General features: G+C 41.1%; 1 protein-coding gene across 4 annotated transcripts in view; it reads left to right on the top strand.

Annotated features, from left to right (window-relative positions):
• ANKH (ANKH inorganic pyrophosphate transport regulator) overlaps nucleotides 1-19,977 on the top strand; it is a 281,913-nt gene that overhangs the window by 73,391 nt on the left and 188,545 nt on the right. For all 4 annotated transcript variants that reach the window (XM_073332298.1, XM_073332299.1, XM_073332297.1 and 1 more), the window contains 3 exons: nucleotides 7,752-7,968; nucleotides 16,915-17,033; nucleotides 17,707-17,790. In XM_073332298.1, the coding sequence (XP_073188399.1) occupies nucleotides 7,752-7,968; nucleotides 16,915-17,033; nucleotides 17,707-17,790 (420 nt within the window). The remainder of the gene's footprint in view (nucleotides 1-7,751; nucleotides 7,969-16,914; nucleotides 17,034-17,706; nucleotides 17,791-19,977) is intronic.

The following is a 19,977-nucleotide window of genomic DNA, read 5'->3' on the forward strand; positions in this document are numbered from 1 at the left end:
TATCTCTCTCTTTCTCTCTCTCACACACACGGGTTGGACTACAGCCTTGCACTATATTTGTGACATGATATTTTGTATAATGAGCAGAGTGTGAAGAGGAGAGTCAGTGAGGAGGGCATTTTCTTACTACTCATAATAAAAATGTTTAAGGGAAAAAAACTGGAAACAAAGCATGTGTTACCACTTGTGGAGAGGGAGAGTGACTGACTATCATTTTAAAAAAAATAACGAGGAGTCCTTGTGGCATCTTAGAGACTAACAGATTTATTTGGGTATAAGCTTTCGTGGGTTAGAACCCAATTCATCAGATGCATGGAGTAAAAATACAGGAGCAGGGAAATACATGAAAGGACGGGGGTTGCTTTACCAAGTATGAGGTCAGTCTAACGAGATAAATCAATTATGCATCTGATGAAGTAGGCTCTAACCACAAAAGCTTATGCCCAAATAAATTTGTTAGTCTCTAAGGTGCCACAAGGACTCCTTGTTATTTTTGCTGATACAGACTAACACGGCTATCATTCATTACCTCCCAATTGCTAAGAATGAAATGGCATAGGAGGAACAGTTATAACTTGCATGTTTTAAAACACTTGCCAAAAGAGGGTCACTCACTTATTTCAACCAAATATGTCTTATACCTACACTGTGTGCATTGTCTGGAAAGTAATATCCTCTAGATCAGGGATCAGCAATGTTTGGCACGCGGCCCGCCATTAAGCCCCCTGGTGGGCTGGGCCGGTTTGTTAACCTGCCGCATCCGCAGGTTCAGCCGATCATGGCTCGCACTGGCCACGGTTCATTGCTCCAGGCCAATGGGGGCTGCGGGAAGCAGCAGACAGGACGTCCCTCGACCCACGCAGCCCCCATTGGCCTGGAGCGGCAAACCACGGCCAGGGGAGTCGCGATCAGCCGAACCTCCGGATGCGGCAAGTAAACTAACTGACCCGGCCTGCCAGGGGGCTTACCCTGGTGGGCTGCGTGCCAAACGTTGCCAATCCCTGCTCTAGATTGTATGAACCAGACCCTTAGCTGGTTCAAGGCAGTATAGCTCTACTGATGTCAAAGGACCAACACTGATTTTGCCAGCTGAGGGTCTGGCCCTAATTAGCTATTTGTAAAAGAAACCAAAATGCTAATGTCACCCCCACAGTACATCTAATCTTTTAGAAAGGTGATAAAATATTGGGACAGTATTCCTCCATGTGGCCCTCTGTCTGCACAACATGAAATCCAGGTAGTGCACAGTGAGTGATATGCAAATCCAAGGAGAAGTAGAAGGGAGAGGGGAAAATGCAGCTTTAATAAGCAAACTGTGAATGCAGAATGACACTAATAGTTGCCCACATGTTTTCTCTATGTTTATGTTATCAGGTGTCCTAGTAGGAACCAAAAAATAGAGGAAGTTTTCCTTATAATTTTGCCGTTCATGTTTCTATAACTAAACCACTATTGTGGTTTAATGTTTAACATATCTGACTGACAAAAGTGAATGAATTGTTTTAAATCAGTATCTCAGTTCTTTCACACCAGTATCTGTCCTGTGTAACTTCACTGATTTCACATATATTTTTTTACATAACATGGATTTTTAAGGCTGGATCAGTGTTGGACATGAATTGGTTGAGATTAAGGCTATCGACCATGTCAACAAAACTCAAGATTGTATAGACAGACCAACATCCATCAATGCTGCCTGGGATTTAACTTACTTTGGGGGCCAAAGTTAGTTCACTCTGTTTATAATGCGATTAATGCAAAGTTACAATCTCATCAATATAAGCAACTGTTCTGTAAGCAAGGAGTAAAGTGAGTTATCAGTGTGCAATATATTTTACAGGCCTGAGAATTACATTTATTTTATAAGTAGAAATTTAATACACAACCCATTCAACAAGGGTTGACTGTTCCCTGCAGACTGTTTACTGATGCATTCAGTTCATCAGCAGTTGGTATGATTAGGCTATTGTCTGTCAAAAATCACGTAAATATGAAAAATATAATAGGCCAAGTTCATGAGTGTTACAAGGGTTAATTCTGCCCCGTCTGTCTATTGCCCACTTGAGGAACATGGTACTGTCATTTTCACAATTAATAGACATTTGACAAAGATGTGTCAGACAGGTAATGTGAAATTATGACATTCTTCTGCTATCATATGCTATGTGCCATGTATCAGGTACAGATTCATTTTTGGTAAGAGTTATAATAAATAATGGTGTGCCCTTCTATAGCTCCTTCCCTCTGAGCAACTGAAAGTGCTTGACAAATGTTAAGTATGTAAGCTTCAGAATATCCCTGTGAGGTACAAGAATCACTTCACCCAACAAAATACAGCAGCTATTTGAACAGTTCCAACTAACATTAGGCACCCTTTTAGGAAGAATATATCCAATTGATGCTTCAGGGAAAAAATTCAAGTGTAGAGTTTAATTAGTCAAGTTGAAATTTAGCTTGTACCTCAGGGTCAACAACTCTGCAGCTAAAAGGAGTGCCATGGGATCTTAAATTATAAGCGTGAGAGGAACTTGGTTTTATCATTTTTCCAGAAGACAGCAACCCCAACATCACAGTAGCTCCCAATATTGTACTGGGGCAAAGGTTCAGTAATGATGCAGGAGAGAAGAATGTCATCTGCTGAATTACCAGCACATCCACCAATGTGATATATGGCATCATGTGCCAGCAATGCCCCTCTGCCATGTACATTGGTCAAACTGGACAGTCTCTACGTAAAAGAATAAGTGGACACAAATCAGATGTCAAGAATTATAACATTCATACACCAGTCGGAGAACACTTCAATCTCTCTGGTCACGTGATTACAGACATGAAGTTGCTATATTACAACAAAAAAACTTCAAATCCAGACTCCAGCGAGAAACTGTTGAATTGGAATTCATTTGCAAATTGGATACAATTAACTTAGGCTTGAGTAGAGACTGGGAGTGGCTAAGTCATTATGCAAGGTAACCTATTTCCCCTTGTTTTTTCCTCCCCCCCCCCCCCCCCCCGACGTTCTTGTTAAACCCTGGATTTGTGCTGGAAATGGCCCACCTTGATTATCATACACATTGTAAGGAGAGTGGTCACTTTAGATAAGCTATTACCAGCAGGAGAGTGGGGTGGGAGGAGGTATTTTTTCATGCTTTGTGTGCATATAAAAAGATCTTCTACACTTTCCACAGTATGCATCCGATTTAGTGAGCTGTAGCTCATGAAAGCTTATGCTCAAATAAATTGGTTAGGCTCTAAGGTGCCACAAGTACTCCTTTTCTTTTTGCGAATACAGACTAACACGGTTGTTACTCTGAAACCTGAATTACCAGCACCACTCCCTGAAGCATCTCTGTTTTCCTTGGAGGTGTTCCATCCAAATCTGGCAAGAAGAGATTTAAAAAATATACTAATTGACCAGTCATAAGCTAATGGAAAAGTAACTGAATGATGCATGATTTGTCAACCCTACGATAAGGGCCTTTGGCCCAGATTTTAGAAGCATTTAGGCATTGCTCCATTCAGGGTGCAACTCCTAACTGACTTTGGAGCCAAATTCTCATTTTTCAAAAATGAGAAGTGCCTAAGTCAGTTTTGAAAATGAGATGTAAGCTTCCAAGTCAGTTAAGCATTACAGTGCTGAGCAGAGCAAAGCCTAAATATCTTTGAAAAATTAATGTTTCATCTGACAAATAATGCTGATCTTTTTGGACACAGATTGTAACTTGGTTGGAACAAATATGGAACACAGATGCTGTTTGTTCAGTTTTGTCAATGGTTTTGTGTGCACAAAGCATGTACACAAACTGCAGTCAGTGATACAACAAGAAGTGGAGAGTGTTCCTTGGTTTATGACTTTTTGAAAAGGTAATGTAATTGCAGGAAATTAAATTGGAAGATTACCAAGTGCTTCCAGTGTTTGGCACGTCATGGAACCCAGCAAACATTTTTATCTTTCAAATGATGCACAGAATAAGCTCTCCAAGTTTCTGGGTTTTCACATTGATTTAAGGGTATCAAATATGACATGCAATCCACAAGGTTTGAAAGGGGTCATTGAATAGTTTGTCCATCCATCTCTGTAATGTGAAAATGGAAAAAGAAATTGCTGAGGCACATCAGTCAAAATGAGTGGTTTGTCTGGAGGAAGTTACTAAAACTAAGCAGCTAGTAGACCGTTACATTTATTGTAAGTTTTCTAAAGCGGTCTTCCACAGCAAAAACTTTTTCCAGTGCCTTGTTTATGGACATGACTGTTTCATGTCTAACCTTAGAGGGATTTCATCGTGTCAGCAAGCTGTTCCTCAGTAGGACAACTTAATGGCAACATTCCTCTAATAAAGTAGGGTTCCTTTACGCTACCTGGTGCACAGAGTGTGTAGTGGGGGGAATCCCATAGCAATTCAGGTGTGTTTCCTTAGTTGTAGTTTGTTTCCACAGAAAATGTCTGAGCTCAGTCTTATATGATGGGGGAGCAGAGTCCCACTCTAGAGTCACTCATCTTGTCCATTCCTAGTTATGTGGTAAATGGACACACAAAGTGATTATGGGCCAAATTCACCCCAAATTCAGTTGACTTCAGAGCTTCATCCAGGGTGAATTTTTGTACCCTATGTGTAATGAGGATTTTTCTGGGTCTGCTGGTTTCTTAGGCCATAGTTTTCTCGGAGATCATATTCTCGTTGGCATTTTATGGACCCATTTGGCTCAGATTGGATGGCTTTTTCCATCTAGGTAACCACTGACAGGCATGGGTCTCAACTGAATGCACAGACTCTCAGATAAACTGCTACCCTGTCGGTGATAGATTCATTACCCTCCTGCATAGGCCTTGACAACAAGTAGTAGTCCTAACAGGATGGAAGTGCCTGCTACCGTGAATTATGCCTAAAAATATATGCAGCTTTGTTTTCAAGTGACAGGATTAATTTAGGTTGCAGAGTGCCCTGAATGCTTTAGCTATTACTCTGAAAATTAGAACCACCAGACATAGTTTATTGCAAACAAAAGACAATGGGAGGGAAGAGAAGAATAAAAGTCAAATAATGCCCTTCAAAGAATGCAGTAGGCACCCTCTGTTGATTTCTATCTAAAAGTTGGAAATTTACCCTGTTACTAGCAGTGCTGGCAGAGGCATGGAAGGATCTGATTCTTGTTGAAGCGAAAGAAATTACTACTTTTGATAACCAGAACAATATACTTCACAAACATCATTTAAGCCTCCCACCAGCTCTGAAGGAGTATGTGGAAGAAGAGTATACTCACCACAGCTGTGCCTTCTTGTCATGAGCATGAGAGGAAAGACTTTATAAGTGAAAGCTTCACATTTTGTAGAAGTTATTTACTCTCCATGCTCACCAGGGAAGGCTTGTCCCTAGCAGGTAGGATTATTTCAGGTCATGCCCCAAGTCAGAAAAATTGCACTATAGGTGTGTTGTCAGTAGGCTATCCATATGACCAATAAGTCCTGAACTGCATTAATCACATCCCATAGGTATCCTCAGTCCATTAAGGAGACCCTACCAGCACCAATGTCTGCTGTTGCCCTGATGGAGTTCAGTGATTACGGTGCTTGCAAGAGATCTGCTTCATTCTGAGATTGGTTCCAACTGCACAGCACCATGCCCAGACTCTGTCTGGGAAGCTCAGCCCTTAAAGGCATAGCCCCTAATACCACTGTCCCATGTATAAGTGGCCAAGGTACAAGCTTAAAGCTCTGAAACAGTTTTAACATCCTTCCTTTTTTTATGCAGCTATTAGAGGGAATCATACAGGCTAAGGGCTTGACCCTTGTCATGGTGGATGGCTGCCACCAGTTTTTTCTACAGCATTCCTAAGTAGTAAGCAAATTATGTGCACAATGTTATGTACTCCTCCATGCCCAGGATGCCATCTTTTGGGGTTTTATTTACTCTGCAAGTTTAGATATAATTTGCACCCATGTCAAGTGCAGCACTTGCATTATGCAGGCCCAAGAAGAAGTTATGTGTAACAGTAGGAGGGAAGATCTTATGCATCTTACGCATGATGGGATAAGGTCATTGTCTGGGAGAAGAAGGACAAAGTAGAGCAAGAAGGCTGAAAAATATGGAACTTCATTTTTCCTGTTTAGTGCATAGTGTAGTGCAAGAGACCGTTTTGATGAGCATCAGGTATGGAGAACTTGCGGCAGTTTTATGTCATACTGGAGACACCGATTTAGTCTTAACATCAGCAAGTGGCAGTGAAGCATCTTACAGAGATGGAAAAGGAAAAAAATATTAGAGGCTAAATGCTGCCCTCCAACGTACAGAAACAACTTCTGTTGAAGCCAATGGGAGTTGCCTGCTTGTAGGTGCTTCACATAGAACTCTGATGTTGAAATGCTAAGACTTGAACTTAGTTACATTACGATATTCAAATTTAGATATTTTACCTTCAAACAAAGCTCAGTGCCAGGGGTGGTACATAAGTGGTAGACACTACAGTTTTGGAGTCAGGGGAGACTTAAAAGATGTTCCTGATTGGTCAGTTCTTTGTGGACCTCTCAGTATGTCTCATCTGTGACCCATAAGAACTAAATTCTTATGAAATCAAGTCATCATTCCATCCTTTGTGCTTTTTGAGTCTAATCATATTTTCACAATTTACTGAATACCTCAGGTGATTGATGGTATGGCAGTGAAGACCAAAACTGTGTCCTATTTAGTCGACACATTTGAAATGTGCTTGCTGTGAGCTTTTCCTGAGTTCTGAGGAAAATGTTATGGCATTTTTCTCTTGGTTCAATTTAGATATGAAGATAATCTGTTAAATTATTTGGAGATTTGAGCAGGAGGACACTTTTTTTTTCCCCCTCAGTATCTGCAAGGTATTTGCTAGACTATTCAACATAAGAACAACTTGAAATATAGATATTTTGTGTTTCATTTTTATTTTTAATAAGCTGTGAGAATTTTGCTTAATCAAGGGGTGCAGGGTCTCAATCTTACTTTGAAACATGAAATTACATGGGCGGAAGACCAACATATTTGGCCACATGTACATTTGGCTATGTTTAATGAAAAACAACACCATTGTGTAGAATCAGGTACCTACTCATGGTCAACATGACTATAGCACAACTCCTTTTACAGTGAAATGGACTTTAAGCCCCAAGTAATTTCAATGCATTATAATGGACCAGCTGCAGTTCCAGTTTTGTATCTTTGGATATGGGTAAAAATTTCACTCTCCCATGCAAAAGGCAAACCTGGACTACATGTTTCTAAAGTCACACCTAAGTCCTCACATGGGACTTTTCGGCCTTCTGCACAGCGGTCAATTTCATATAGTAAAGTTGTTTAAAGTACTGCACTTCAGTATAAGGGGGTTCCATTTGATAACTTTAGAAACAAATTACTAATGTTTTATTTCATGAAACATTTTACGTATTTAAATCCTCTGTAGTTTCTTACTGGCCATTGTAAATTGGAACACTTGGTATCTGTCTCACCGTGCATATGTACAATAGAGCTGTGCAGCACAGTAAATTGAAGCCATAGAGAGTGGGAAAAGTTTTCGTATGCACTTTGCCAGTATTTATTTTGATGTTTCAGTCACTTTATATTTCTGCATGCAGGATCCAAAGAATGTCAAGTCAATACAGATCAAAAGAGGTTATGACTTAACTTTTGGTAAACTGTTGGTTTCTATGGGAACAAACTGCATCATATTTTTTTTTCCCAGACACTGTCTGCATTTTGAAGTATTCTTTCTTTTATGTATTTCAACAGGCCTTGAACAGGGGCATAGCAGCTGTTAAGGAAGATGCTGTGGAAATGCTGGCCAGCTACGGGCTGGCCTATTCCCTCATGAAGTTCTTCACAGGTCCAATGAGTGACTTCAAGAATGTGGGTCTGGTGTTTGTGAACAGCAAACGAGACAGGACCAAAGCAGTTTTGTGCATGGTTGTGGCTGGTGCGGTGGCTGCTGTATTTCATACCTTGATAGGTAAGCCTTTCTCACTATTTACTTACTGGTTGAAATTGCTTCCCCATCCCATCCCCCAGAGCTGCTTAACCTGCAGCTCTCCTCACACCTAGAAATGAAAACCTAGGAGGAACTATGAGATTGTCTTGTAGCTGGAGTTCTGCTTAGACTACAAAATTTTACTGTTTTAGAATGGTAGATTCCATCTGTAGTTCTTGCTCGTGCACAAATGCACACCACTACTACCAGTGTGTGATTGCTCAACTTACTGCTGGCCTATTTCAACCGTGTTTTGCAGTAGCACAGTTGTCAGGCTGGACCCACGTCATAGCACTGTCATACTGCTGTGCAGATGGGATTTGTCTGTGTAAATGGGTTTCACGGTTCTTTTCTGTAGCAGGCCATTCCAATGTGTTATAAGAAATGCTTTTTTTTTTTCTTTCTTTCTTCAATTAGGACTTCTTAAGACCTTTGATAGATATTTACTTTGCCACCCACATCACAGTAGGAGCACCTTAGTATCTGTTCCCCCATGCCAGCCATTTCATAATGATAAACTGTGTAGTAAAAAGGATCAGACAGGCTGATTTAAAAATAACCAGCATTACCTTCTGTTAGCTGTAGTCAAAGCTTCATTGTCCATTTTTGGTGGATAGCTAAGCTCTTGCACCAGCTACTACAGACATCATGTCTTGCAAAACCCAGGAGCCACTGGCAAGCAAGACCAGGACCCTGACTGCACTATTGATCAGGGAGAATATACAAATAAACCTGGAGTTGGCTAGGAAGAAGTTAACAGTATTTGCAGATTTCTGCAAGACCCACCAAATGTGATACTGAACTGAGTATCAACCAGTATGATGGAATATTCAAGGCCGTGAAGGGTTAGTATCAGAGAACATTAGACCACAACCAAGAGCCTAGCAGAAATTGGACCTCATGTACCTTTAAGAGCTGTACCAGGCCTGGTGCCTCCAGACAACCTCCAACCCACTTCACAGAATGGAGACTGATGTAGCCCTTGTAACAAGGAAAATGATGAGGAGGAGACTGACCAGGAGGAAGAAAGTAAAGTCCCTGTAACAGGTATAGTGTTTGGTATTCCTTATATCTCTGTGCTGTCTGAGGGGAGGGATGGGGAAGGAATGCAGGGAGTGTGAATGGACTTGGGCACCCATGTGGGAGACTGCTGCTCTCTGGGAACTAGGCAGGTATTTGGTGGCAATATCTATCGCTGGATGTGGAGCTACAGAGGGTGGCCTGCACATGGGACCCATTGTTCATTGTCAGGCTGTCAGTTTCTCAACCACCACACACCCTGCAAGTCATCACAGAGGCCCTGCCCTTGTACTTATTGTACTTGCATAAGAGCCTTCTGGAAGAACAGATGTCCACTGATGTTATCTCCTGGCTTGGTGCCACCTTTTAATCATTCTTAGCAGCCCTATAACTCTTTAAACACACAGAAACAGGCACCCAGTGTTAAAGCACCTCGTGTTAAGACCATAGCCCCACATGTTAATTAAAAGGCTAATTTTACCCTTTGTTGTTGTTATGACAGTATGTAGGCAATGTGCTCATTGTCTGCAGTAGCCCTTTGCCAAGATCAACCTGTCACTAATTTAACAAGTTAAACCATCAATGAAATTAATTCATTGATCTCCCTGACATCCACAGGCCACCTCAATGTATGCGGGTGTCTCAGGATTTTGTACTGAAGATTATAAGCAGTCAGTGTTGTAAATCCGTATTCATTTGCAAGATCTGCCATAAGATTTCTTGGTTTGGATCTTTCCCCAGCCTTGACATGGTCTTTCAGTTGCCCACCTTGTCCAGTTTGTGTACCAGGTTGAACAGAGGGCAGTTTTACCAGCCGGGAAGAGTTCATTTTTCTGATCCATCTCATTTTGGTTTTAAGCCATATGGGTTCCTGCTGACTCACAGTATATGAGCCAGATTTCCAAGCTGAAGGCGATAGATTGATTGCTTCTTAGGTATGTGTGGGGCTTTTGGTCACAGATGGCTGTGGGTAGTCATTCCTGAACATGCTGGTTGAGTTACCCTAGGTTTGTTGAACTACAGAGCACTGCTGTGGTCTGAACCTCTTACACCCAATGTTTCCATTTTATGAAGAGGGAAAAAAAAGTCTGTCTGTATGTCAGACCTTAAAGTCCTGAGTGAAGGGGCTTCACTCAATCTTCCAACTGTTCATGGTGGCAAAATGTAAAATATTTTGTAATATTTTAACATGCGTATGCCTGAAAATATGAGAGGACCACCACTGAGAGTGGAGGAGGACCCAAGACAATGGCATTAGTCAGATTCCCAGCACTAAATGACTATGTGATGCTGCCAAGTTCCTTTTGAACATGTTTTAAAACCTGCTTATCCCTTTGTGACCCACAGATGCACAACCTCCGGAGGGGGAAGAACAGTAGGAGAAGGAGGAACCAAGTGACAGTCTGGCAGCTGGTCTTCAGCAGCTGTGAGATTGTCACATACCTCTTCTAGGAAGCAAAAGGCCCAGGATATTGATGCTCAAGAAATTAAAAAAATATATCTAGACTGCAGTGAGATTCTCTGTTGTAGTCTGTAGGTGAAGAACAAGGGAGGATGACATGTTTGTCCTTCATGGAGTGTGAGACTCAACTACGGAAGAGCAAAATACCCAAGGGAAGAAGAGAAGAGTCTTGTTCTTGGCTGAGAAGAGTCAGAGGGAAGAAGACAACAAGTGACTGTGGAGGAGGAAATGCCCAGTGGCAGCTATGATTGAGTCTACCAGCAACACTCAGGCAGAACTGATGAAGAGCAACACCCACTCCTTTACAATGCCAAACCAGACTGCTTCAACCCCATGACTCATACTTGCTTCTCCACCAGGATCTCCTTTCTAGCCCTTCACATTAGCCACAGGAATCCTCTATGTGGGTGTCTAACTGAGCCAAACAATCCAGACTCATGTCTGCAAGCTGTGTGTATCTTGTATTTACACCTCCCACCCCCCCCAATCACCATAGTATGACAGCCTCACCAACAATTTTCATAACACACCCTGGGCAAGTAATATGAGGAATTGAGAAAGTCAGTGACTTGGCCAGGATCACCCAGAAAAATGATGTCAGAGGTGGGAATTGAAACCACATTTCCTTCCCACTTAAAGTCCCAGTCTAGTGCCTTGGCCACAAAACCATCCTTCCACTGGCCATTTCAGTTTAGAGCTAGACATTGAAATGTGTGCTTTGTTCCTTATCCTGTGATGTTTTGGGGTCAGCTGCCACCACTAGTTAATTGAAGTATAACTTTGTGGGAAGTCTGTTACATCTCCGGGCATAAACAAGCTGTGACTTACTTCTGAGTATTTTGTAGGAGTAGCATTGGGAAGGAACAGTGTGCTGTGAGGGAAGGAATATAATATAGCAGAGATCTCATTTATTGCATGCATACAAAAATTTGCTACATCTTACCAATATTAAACTTGTCAGAGAAAGGGATTCATTTATATTACAATTCTCCATTTTATCGGATGTTTGGCAGCTGTTCTGTACTAACTGGGACCTGTTTAATACTAGCCCCAGGATCGGTCATTCTGCATCTTTCTCTTTGCTGTAGACACAATAGCACAATTCATCACTTATCAGCAGAGCTCTGCAAATCTGCGGATATCCGTGTTTGCGGATCGGATGCCGATACAAATTTTGTATCCATGCAGGACTCTACGTATCAGGGTTTCCTGTTTTGGTCCTGGCTGCCATTTAATTCACCCTTTCTCAGCAGGAGTTTCAAGATGCTGGAATAACACTCTGGCCATTTCTTTTCAATTGAATATATATGTTACATTTGCCATTGCTGAAGTTCTAGGAATGACGGAAACCAGCAGTAGCTTTGGAGGTGCAGCTAAAGTCATAGTCCCTGTGACTAAGTAAACACTTCTACATCCCCTTCCTCTTGAAAATGTACACTACCACCATTTTGCTCCTGGTGAGGCAGTAGATGAAGTGTCACTTGTCAGCTCCAACACAAAGCAGTTGGAACTTCAGCAGCCAGGCTAACAGATGGCAGGCTGAATCCAGTAGAAGCTCATAGCAATGCTATTCGTTTTCCACTGTGATTGCAGACACGGGCCCCTATCCTGCAAGCACCTGCACAGGTGAGTGGCTTTACATTTGTTAATAGTTCCCCTGGTCTCCATGGGACTAATCACATGCATAGTGACTCATGCATGAAGGATCAAGGGCCTGGTTTCCAGCTAACACGGTCAATAGTTGTTCGTGCCAAAAAATATAGTGGTGTGAATGAAGGTTAACTGCGCCATTTTTGTGGTCAGTCAAGTTCTAAAAATGCCCACCTGACTAGCTGATACCAAATGTTCTGCCATCTGTAGCACAGAGGAGAGGGGAACACTGATCTGACCATGAGTCAGGTTATCCAGGTTCTTCTGATCTTAGTTTTCGTAGACTTCTGGTGGGATTCTTGTTCTAATCGCCTAGCCTATCATTAAAGTAATCATCATCTGTGCCTACTTTGCAGGGGGTGATAAGACAGAACTCCTTAAAAAGGGTATAATGCATTGACATCCTGAGGTGGATGTTGCTGTAGCAGTAGCTAACATTAACAATTTACATTTCTGCTAATTAACTTAGTCATTTTCTCCTCAACAACATAGTCACAAAGCAGAGAAGGAATGGAATGAGCCCAGACTCAAATTTGGTGTATTTTTCGGCCAGTTAAAACTAATCTTACTTTAAAACTGGAACAGCTATATTTGGAGTGTTATGAGGCATTAAGCTGTCTGAGAAATTATCATAAACATACAGGTAAGGGTAGCCTAAAATCCCTCCTTTACCTGTAAGGGGTTAAGACGCTCAAATAACCTGGTTGGCGCCTGGCCAAAAGGACCAATAAGAAAAGAAGATACTTTCAAATCTGGGTGGTGGGGGGAGGTTTTGTTTGTGCTCTTTGTTGTGCTCTCTCGGGACAGAGAGAGGGACCAGGCAGGAAAAAACATCTCCTAAAACCTACCTGAAATAAGCATCTAAGATTACAAAAATTGTAAGTAAAGCAAGGAAATGCGTTAGATTATCTCTTGTTTTAGCTTGTGAATTTTCCCTATGCTAAGAGGGAGGTTTATTCCTGTTTTTGGAACTTTGAAGTTGAGCCTAGAGGGGAATCTTCTGTTTTAAATCTTTTTATTACCCTGTAAAATTACCTTCCATCCTGATTTTACAGAGGTGCTTCTTTTACTGTTTTTTTATAATAAAGTTCTTCTTTTAAGAACCTGATTGATTTTAGTGTGCTAAAGATAAAGGGTCTGGTCTGTACTTTTATTAAAGGCAAATGGTTAGTATATTATTCTCAAGCCTCTCCAGGAAAGGGTGTGAAGGGGCTTGGGGGAATATTTTGCAGAAATAGAGATTCCAAGTGGCCCTTTTCCCTGGATGTTTGTCTAAGTCACTTGGTGGTGGCAGCAATACCGTCCAAGGACAAAGAAAGGATTTGTGCCTTGGGGAAGTTTTAACCTAAGCTGGTAGAAATAAGCTTAGGGGGTCTTTCATGCAGGTCCCCACATCTGTATCCCCGAGTTCAGAGTTGGGAGGGAACACTGACAGAAATCCTCAGGCATTTCCAGATTTTGAAGAGTTCAAGTAATACAGTGTTCCAACTTTGTGGCACATCTACCTGATGACAAGAAGCACAGTTTTTCATTTCACAAGTCTACAAGAACAGTTTATTTTTAAAATTGACATCAAAGTAGGAAGATGGACTATATCCAGAGAATTCATCATTTAATCCAAAGTCGCCTGTGATATTTTTCCAATAGAGCTAATATTTACATGTGTGGCTTTGTCTGAACATCAACGCTAGCACCTCCTGGAAGGGTTCTTTTTGTTTCCTTCATGACACAAGAGCATCATGCAGGATAGTGGATGACCCCAGAACGACTAACAGTGGTGCCATTTATTTAAGACTCTGCTGTCATTAATACAGTTTATGCATGGGTCAGCCAAGCTCCAAGAGCGTATTCAGTTGTGCATTTGTTTCAGGGATGTCAAGTGTGTGGGCTACTGGTTGGAGTTTTATAGAAGCAACCATAGGGAAGATGTTCCATTTATATGCATGATATTCCGCTAGTCAGATAAATCCAATAGTGGAAAATGCCTATCTTTATGACTCTGAACAGACTCATATAAGAAAGAGCCAAGCTAGAGTTTTTACTTAAATGCAAGCAGCAAGACCAAACTGTAAACATATGAAAGTGAATCTTGAGAAATAGTATGAGTTATCACAGGAGAACAAAACAGGCTGCTGTATTATTAATTTTTATATTGTTCTTCATAAGTACAGCTGGCTTGCCAAGGTTACATTCTAATTCATCAGAGATTGCTTTATTCACATTTGAGAGAGACATGCCTGAATACTTATGAGTAAGTCTTACCCGAGAGCAGCCTGCTTATCCTCTAAGGATGAAAACCGCTTTTTAGCAACATCACCAAAAGTGTGTGTCACCTTTCACTTACATGTGGAAATCAGGTTAACTGTTTTAAAGCTAATGTTAAGCTTAGCTGTTATGATTTCAACAACGTCAAAAATTCAGTAGGTTTTTGTCTAACGTCAAGGGATTTCAGTGCTTGTAAAACATGCCAGATTGAGAGCCCTGGAGAGTGAAGCGCTGTGTCCAGGGAATAGGTCCTTTTTGGGCAGAAGCTGTACAAGCCTCTGCCAATGTGCTCCAACCATGTGTTGGAGGGAACATTTCCAGGAGTCAGGCTGGTTCCGTCTCCATGCTCATCCAGTCCTTGGCCACTAATCGAGGTTTCTGTGACAGTGCTTTTTTTTAATCCCTATATCTTTCAGAGCCAAAAAGGTTGCTCTACTGTCTGCTTTTATGGAGGTGTGGGGGGGGGGAGAGGGCTGAGAAAACGGAGAGCATCTCTGATGAATGCGCTCTCCATTCTCAGTTGCTCATGGAAGCCCCTCTACAAGAAGTGGGTTCACAGGACACAAAGGGTGCAAAGGGCAGGAAGGGACAGGGTCAAGAGGATATTTGTCCCTGTAAGGAACTTAACACCCTGTAGCTCCTGCGAGAGTTTTAGCTGTCTTACTACATGGTTTTAGTCCACAGAGTTGAGGCACAGGTGTGGATGGAACCTAACACAGACCTCACAGAATCTGAGCGTAATGAAATATGTTCTTCACGTCTCTTCCAAAGTTGCACAAGCTCATTAAGTCCGTTTTTATTTTAGGGAACAGACATGAGGTGCTGCTCTGCAATGAGAGCAACAGTGTTCAAAGAAATTGTAAACATGTGTAGGTAGCACACACTGTTTACAAAGTATTGAGTGAAAAGTTAAGTGGACACATAGATATTTGTTTTTTTTAAAATAGCCACAGCTGATATCAGTTGATATGTGAAAATTATTGCAAAATGAATATTTTAAGAAAAGGAACTGAGGTGACCGCCAGGACTCAGGAAGTAAGGTTTGAGTTCTATTTTACAGGATGGTTCCCTGATACTATTCAAAAGGCAATTAAGCTGATTGTTTGGGAGTGACACTAAGTACAGCTTGGAGATTACTAGGGTGATCTGACCGTCTGCAAGCCTGGCCATAATATAGATAGCAGAAATTTAGTAAGGACTAGAAAACCAGTATAAAATGGAGGTTTTATTTGTTTATCTTGCTTTGTGTTTTCCCAGCCTTCTGGTAGAAATATGTTGCCCCCCATTCCTGTTTCTATCATTAGATCTAGTTGTCATTACTTGCCCATCGTTTTAGAAGAGTGTTATAATGAGTAATAAACCTTTCTTTGAATCCCCTAACCTTGTGACTGTGTTATCACTCAGTAATTGCAAAACAATGCTGGACTCAGTTCCTCTGACTGGCCTCAAACATTGTTCTATATTACATATAACACTAGTGCCTTAAGCCCTTCAGCAAAACTGAGGTTTTGTGGCAGTGTAAGCAAATTCCCTACCTTCTTGAGTAACCTGCCAGTTCCATTAGGATAGCTGGTTTTAGGCTAGAACAAAGCTGGATGGGACCACCAGTATTAACACACATGGATCGGATAATATAAGCAAATGTATAAGGTATGTGACATGCTGCTAAGTATCTATGTATATCTTTTGTAATATAGTGAAGTGTGTCCAAACAAAATTGCAATAATAGCATGACTTGTCAACTTTAACGTTCTTTTAACAGTTTTTTTAAAAATGAAAGGTTATACATCTTTATAGTGGTTTTTAATAGTTATTGGGATTTATTTTTCTTTTCACAACCTGTAATGTCAGGATCTAGTACTGAGGGTCCAGCTATATTGGCCTTATATGAAAAGGAAGTTGTCGCATTCCTCTAAAATTGTGAAATTCAAAGCTACTTTAACTAACTTCTTAAAAATAGCTTTTACCTAAGGATGAACCAGGACTAGAAACAAGTGCATTGCCCACTGAAAAGCAGGAATTGCACAGTTTCCAGTAGCACAGATAATCCATTTCTAGCCTTGTGATATATTAGCCCTTAAACCATGGAAGGAAAGTGGCAGCCACCTGAGGCTGCCCCAGAGGTTTTGCAATGTTAAAACAAGTGTCGGTAGAAATGATTAGCAGACAAGGTAAACGGGAAGCCATCACATGGCCATAAATGCGGTTTGTTGCATGCCTTTATAAGTTATCATGTGATTTCACTGTTTTGTACATGTTTTACAGGTAATATTATCGGTGTTATATGATACTATGTGTTTTATAAACTTCTAAGAATACTTATAAGCTTATTCTCTAATATGTACCTGCAAAATACATTGAAAGGCTGTATTCGTAAGACACTACAAAAATCCCTGATTAGGAAGAGAAGGTGGGATTTTCAGAAGTGCCTAGAGCTTAGATGCCTAACACACACAGGTGCTTTTGAACATCCCAGCCAGAATCTGTCAGTTTAACCAAATTATTTTTTTGCTATTCTTTTATTTCTGCAGCATATAGCGATTTGGGGTATTATATTATTAACAAGCTGCACCATGTGGATGAATCAGTGGGAAGTAAAACTAGAAGGGCCTTCCTTTATCTTGCTGCCTTCCCTTTTATGGATGCCATGGTGAGTGTCTGACTCAGAACTGAATTTTAATTGTCACTTCTCTCTGATGTTCCCAGCTTATAAAACCCAACTATTTGACAGGTATCTGGAGGTGCATTAAAGGAGAGCTTGCCCACGCAAATAATTCCTCTGCTCTGTTAAAGATTTTGCAGATGATGCTACTGATGTATACCTGCACCCCAGTCACTTTCTCCAAATAACTAAGTATGAAAAGAAGTGGCATCAGTGAGTTACTTTTTAAAGGCAGGATTTTGTTGCAATATTCAGTATACCCATTGGCCAGTGAGATCAGAGCTACATTTTGTACACAGTGAAAGCTGGTGAATAAAAAGAAAACCTATTACTTGGATTTGTTAGAACTCTAACTCCACCCCTACACCAGGAATAAAGACTGCTTCTCATTACTGTATTCCCTTCTCAGCAGCTACTGTACAGTCATTTAAACCGATCCTCGCTCTCAGCCCTGGCAAAGAGTTAAAAGCTACAGTTTCTTCTCTGGGTTATTGGCCTAGATTTGTTCAGATTCACATGGGAGGCTGACTCAGATGTAGGAAAGAGTTTCATAAATGGTTTGTGTAAAGTTTAGCTGTAAGAAAGTAGCCAGGGTCTAAACCTGAACCTAATAGATGTATCCATGTTAGTCATTTTCTAAACAAAGTTCTGTCCTTTACAGGCTTGGACCCATGCTGGCATTCTGTTGAAACACAAACACAGTTTCCTTGTGGGATGTGCCTCCATCTCAGATGTCATAGCTCAGGTAATGACTCATCTCAACAACAGTTGTGCCTGCTGCACTATGGGCCAGATCATGGCCCACGATATGGAGCTCTATAGCTGTTCTAAACAAGCATTTGAGGTTTCCCCCGGCACGTCAAAACTTCTCACTGGCTTACAACCTGCTTTACGCCTTCCTCCCAGCATGCTGGCGGAGGTGGGGTTGTACCTGGAGCGTGCTGTACTTTGGCAGTCCACACTGCATAGAGGCCCCTTGGTGGCAGTTGTAGCTGAGGCTGCTTTCGCTTCCACACAAGTCAGGTATCTCCAGGAATGGGGAACCAGGATAGCTTGGTTTAATGCAATGTCCCACTGCAGCTATGCCCTTCCTGAAAGGACAGGAGTTCAGTGAAACACAATGGCTACCACATGTTCCAGGATTAAGTACCTTTATACAAATGTAAGTAAAGATTTTAAGCTCTTTGGGGGAGGGACTGTCTTTTACCATATTTTGTAAAGCACCTAGCATAATAGGGCTGAAATCCTGAGTGGGGCCTCGAGACTATATGACAATAGAAATACATATTTGATTCCTCAGTTCTCCCTTCATCCCTCAGCTATGCACTTGTTGATTAACTTGGTGAAATTCCAGCCATACTGCAATAACATATGCTGTCTCCTGAGCGTGAGGACAGCTCAGCAAGCAATATTCTTGTTAAAGGCCCTGAATGTTTCATGTTGAAAACTGCAGTCAGAATTTAGCTGAACCACTTTGGTGCTGCAGTGCATTATTAGGAAGGGTCCTGCATTGTTTCAACTTCCATTACCTGAGTGATGTGTTAAACGTATGTTCCCTTCATTCTGCACTTTACTAGACATCCATTGTGGAAAGTCATTTAAATTCATGTTTGATATCAAGTACCAATATTGCGGTTCTCATTTTTAAAGCGCTTAAACTTTTACACAAATTTAGCTTCACAGCACCGGGTACCTAGGCCAGTCCTTGTCATCCTCATTTAGTGGTGAGGGAGGTGAAGGCAGAGACGGAGCATGTGACTTGTGCAAGGTCAGAGGGAATCAGAATTCAAGAGCTCTGGGCTCCGAATCCTTCATTCAGTTCTCTAGGTCACCTTCCCTCTATTAAGTAAAAACAATTGTATGTTGAAGGGTTAAACCTTGTGGTCTGTTACCCTATGATAGATACTCATTTTTGCACTGTATACCACATAGAGCAAAATCTCTGCAATTAATATAAGTTAGAAGTAATTATAACAAGCTAACTTAATACCAAAGAAATCCACTTAATGGGTCTGACTCTCATCTCACTCTAGAGTGACCCTGAAAGTCAGTGGTATAAAATGGTGGTATGAAAACAGAATATAGCCTGCTAGGCCTCATTCTCCATGGTTTTGCATCTTGTCTAGTCATTCAGACCTGAACAAAGAGATTATAATACCACCATCTTAATCTGGCAGTGTTTTAGATACATACACTTTGCGCAAGGGCAAGTTGACTAAACAAGGTGTAAGGCTATTGAAAATGAAGTCCACAATATCTCCTCTTTCCATAGCAGAATACGTATGGGACAAGAGCATTTCCAGAAGGGCAAAATCTCTTACCACTGGACTTCCCTGCATCAGTTGACACTAGCAAAGTGAACATAAGCAGTAGTAACACCTGTTTAATAAGAATTTTGTTACCCGTAGTCCTGAAGATGTGATTGATGGTTTTGGTCCTGAGCGTTTAATTCTTTCCTCTCTTGAGCACTTTCTGGATGAGCAACTTTATTGAAAAAATTTCCTATGTAGCATCCTAAATCAATTGTTTTGCAATCCTCCTATAAACAGCATTACCAGCCTTGTAAATACAGGTATTTTATTTCTTTTTAAAGCAAGACATACACTAGGTGTAATCACTGTCTGCACACAATATAAAACCAATGAGAGAAGGATGTATTTAGTACCTCAGAACTATGTATTTAGTAAGCAAACCCAACACCATGTGTTCGTTCAGAACTCACTGTAGTCCCAGCCCCTGCCAATAGAGTCATTTTCAGTTCTTTCATTCACAGAACCCCACATTAAGCAGGCTTCCCAATTTTCCCCATTGGAAACATCTGGAATTTAACTGGGATGCTCAGGCTCTGTGATAAATGTGAAAGAGTTAAAGTTATTATCTTAAATGCTAAAATCCAGGAAGTGTAATGGGGTTGATTCTCACCATAATCGGC

Source organism: Lepidochelys kempii, chromosome 2 (genome assembly GCF_965140265.1).
Source record: "Lepidochelys kempii isolate rLepKem1 chromosome 2, rLepKem1.hap2, whole genome shotgun sequence".
Lineage (NCBI taxonomy): Eukaryota > Metazoa > Chordata > Testudines > Cheloniidae > Lepidochelys > Lepidochelys kempii.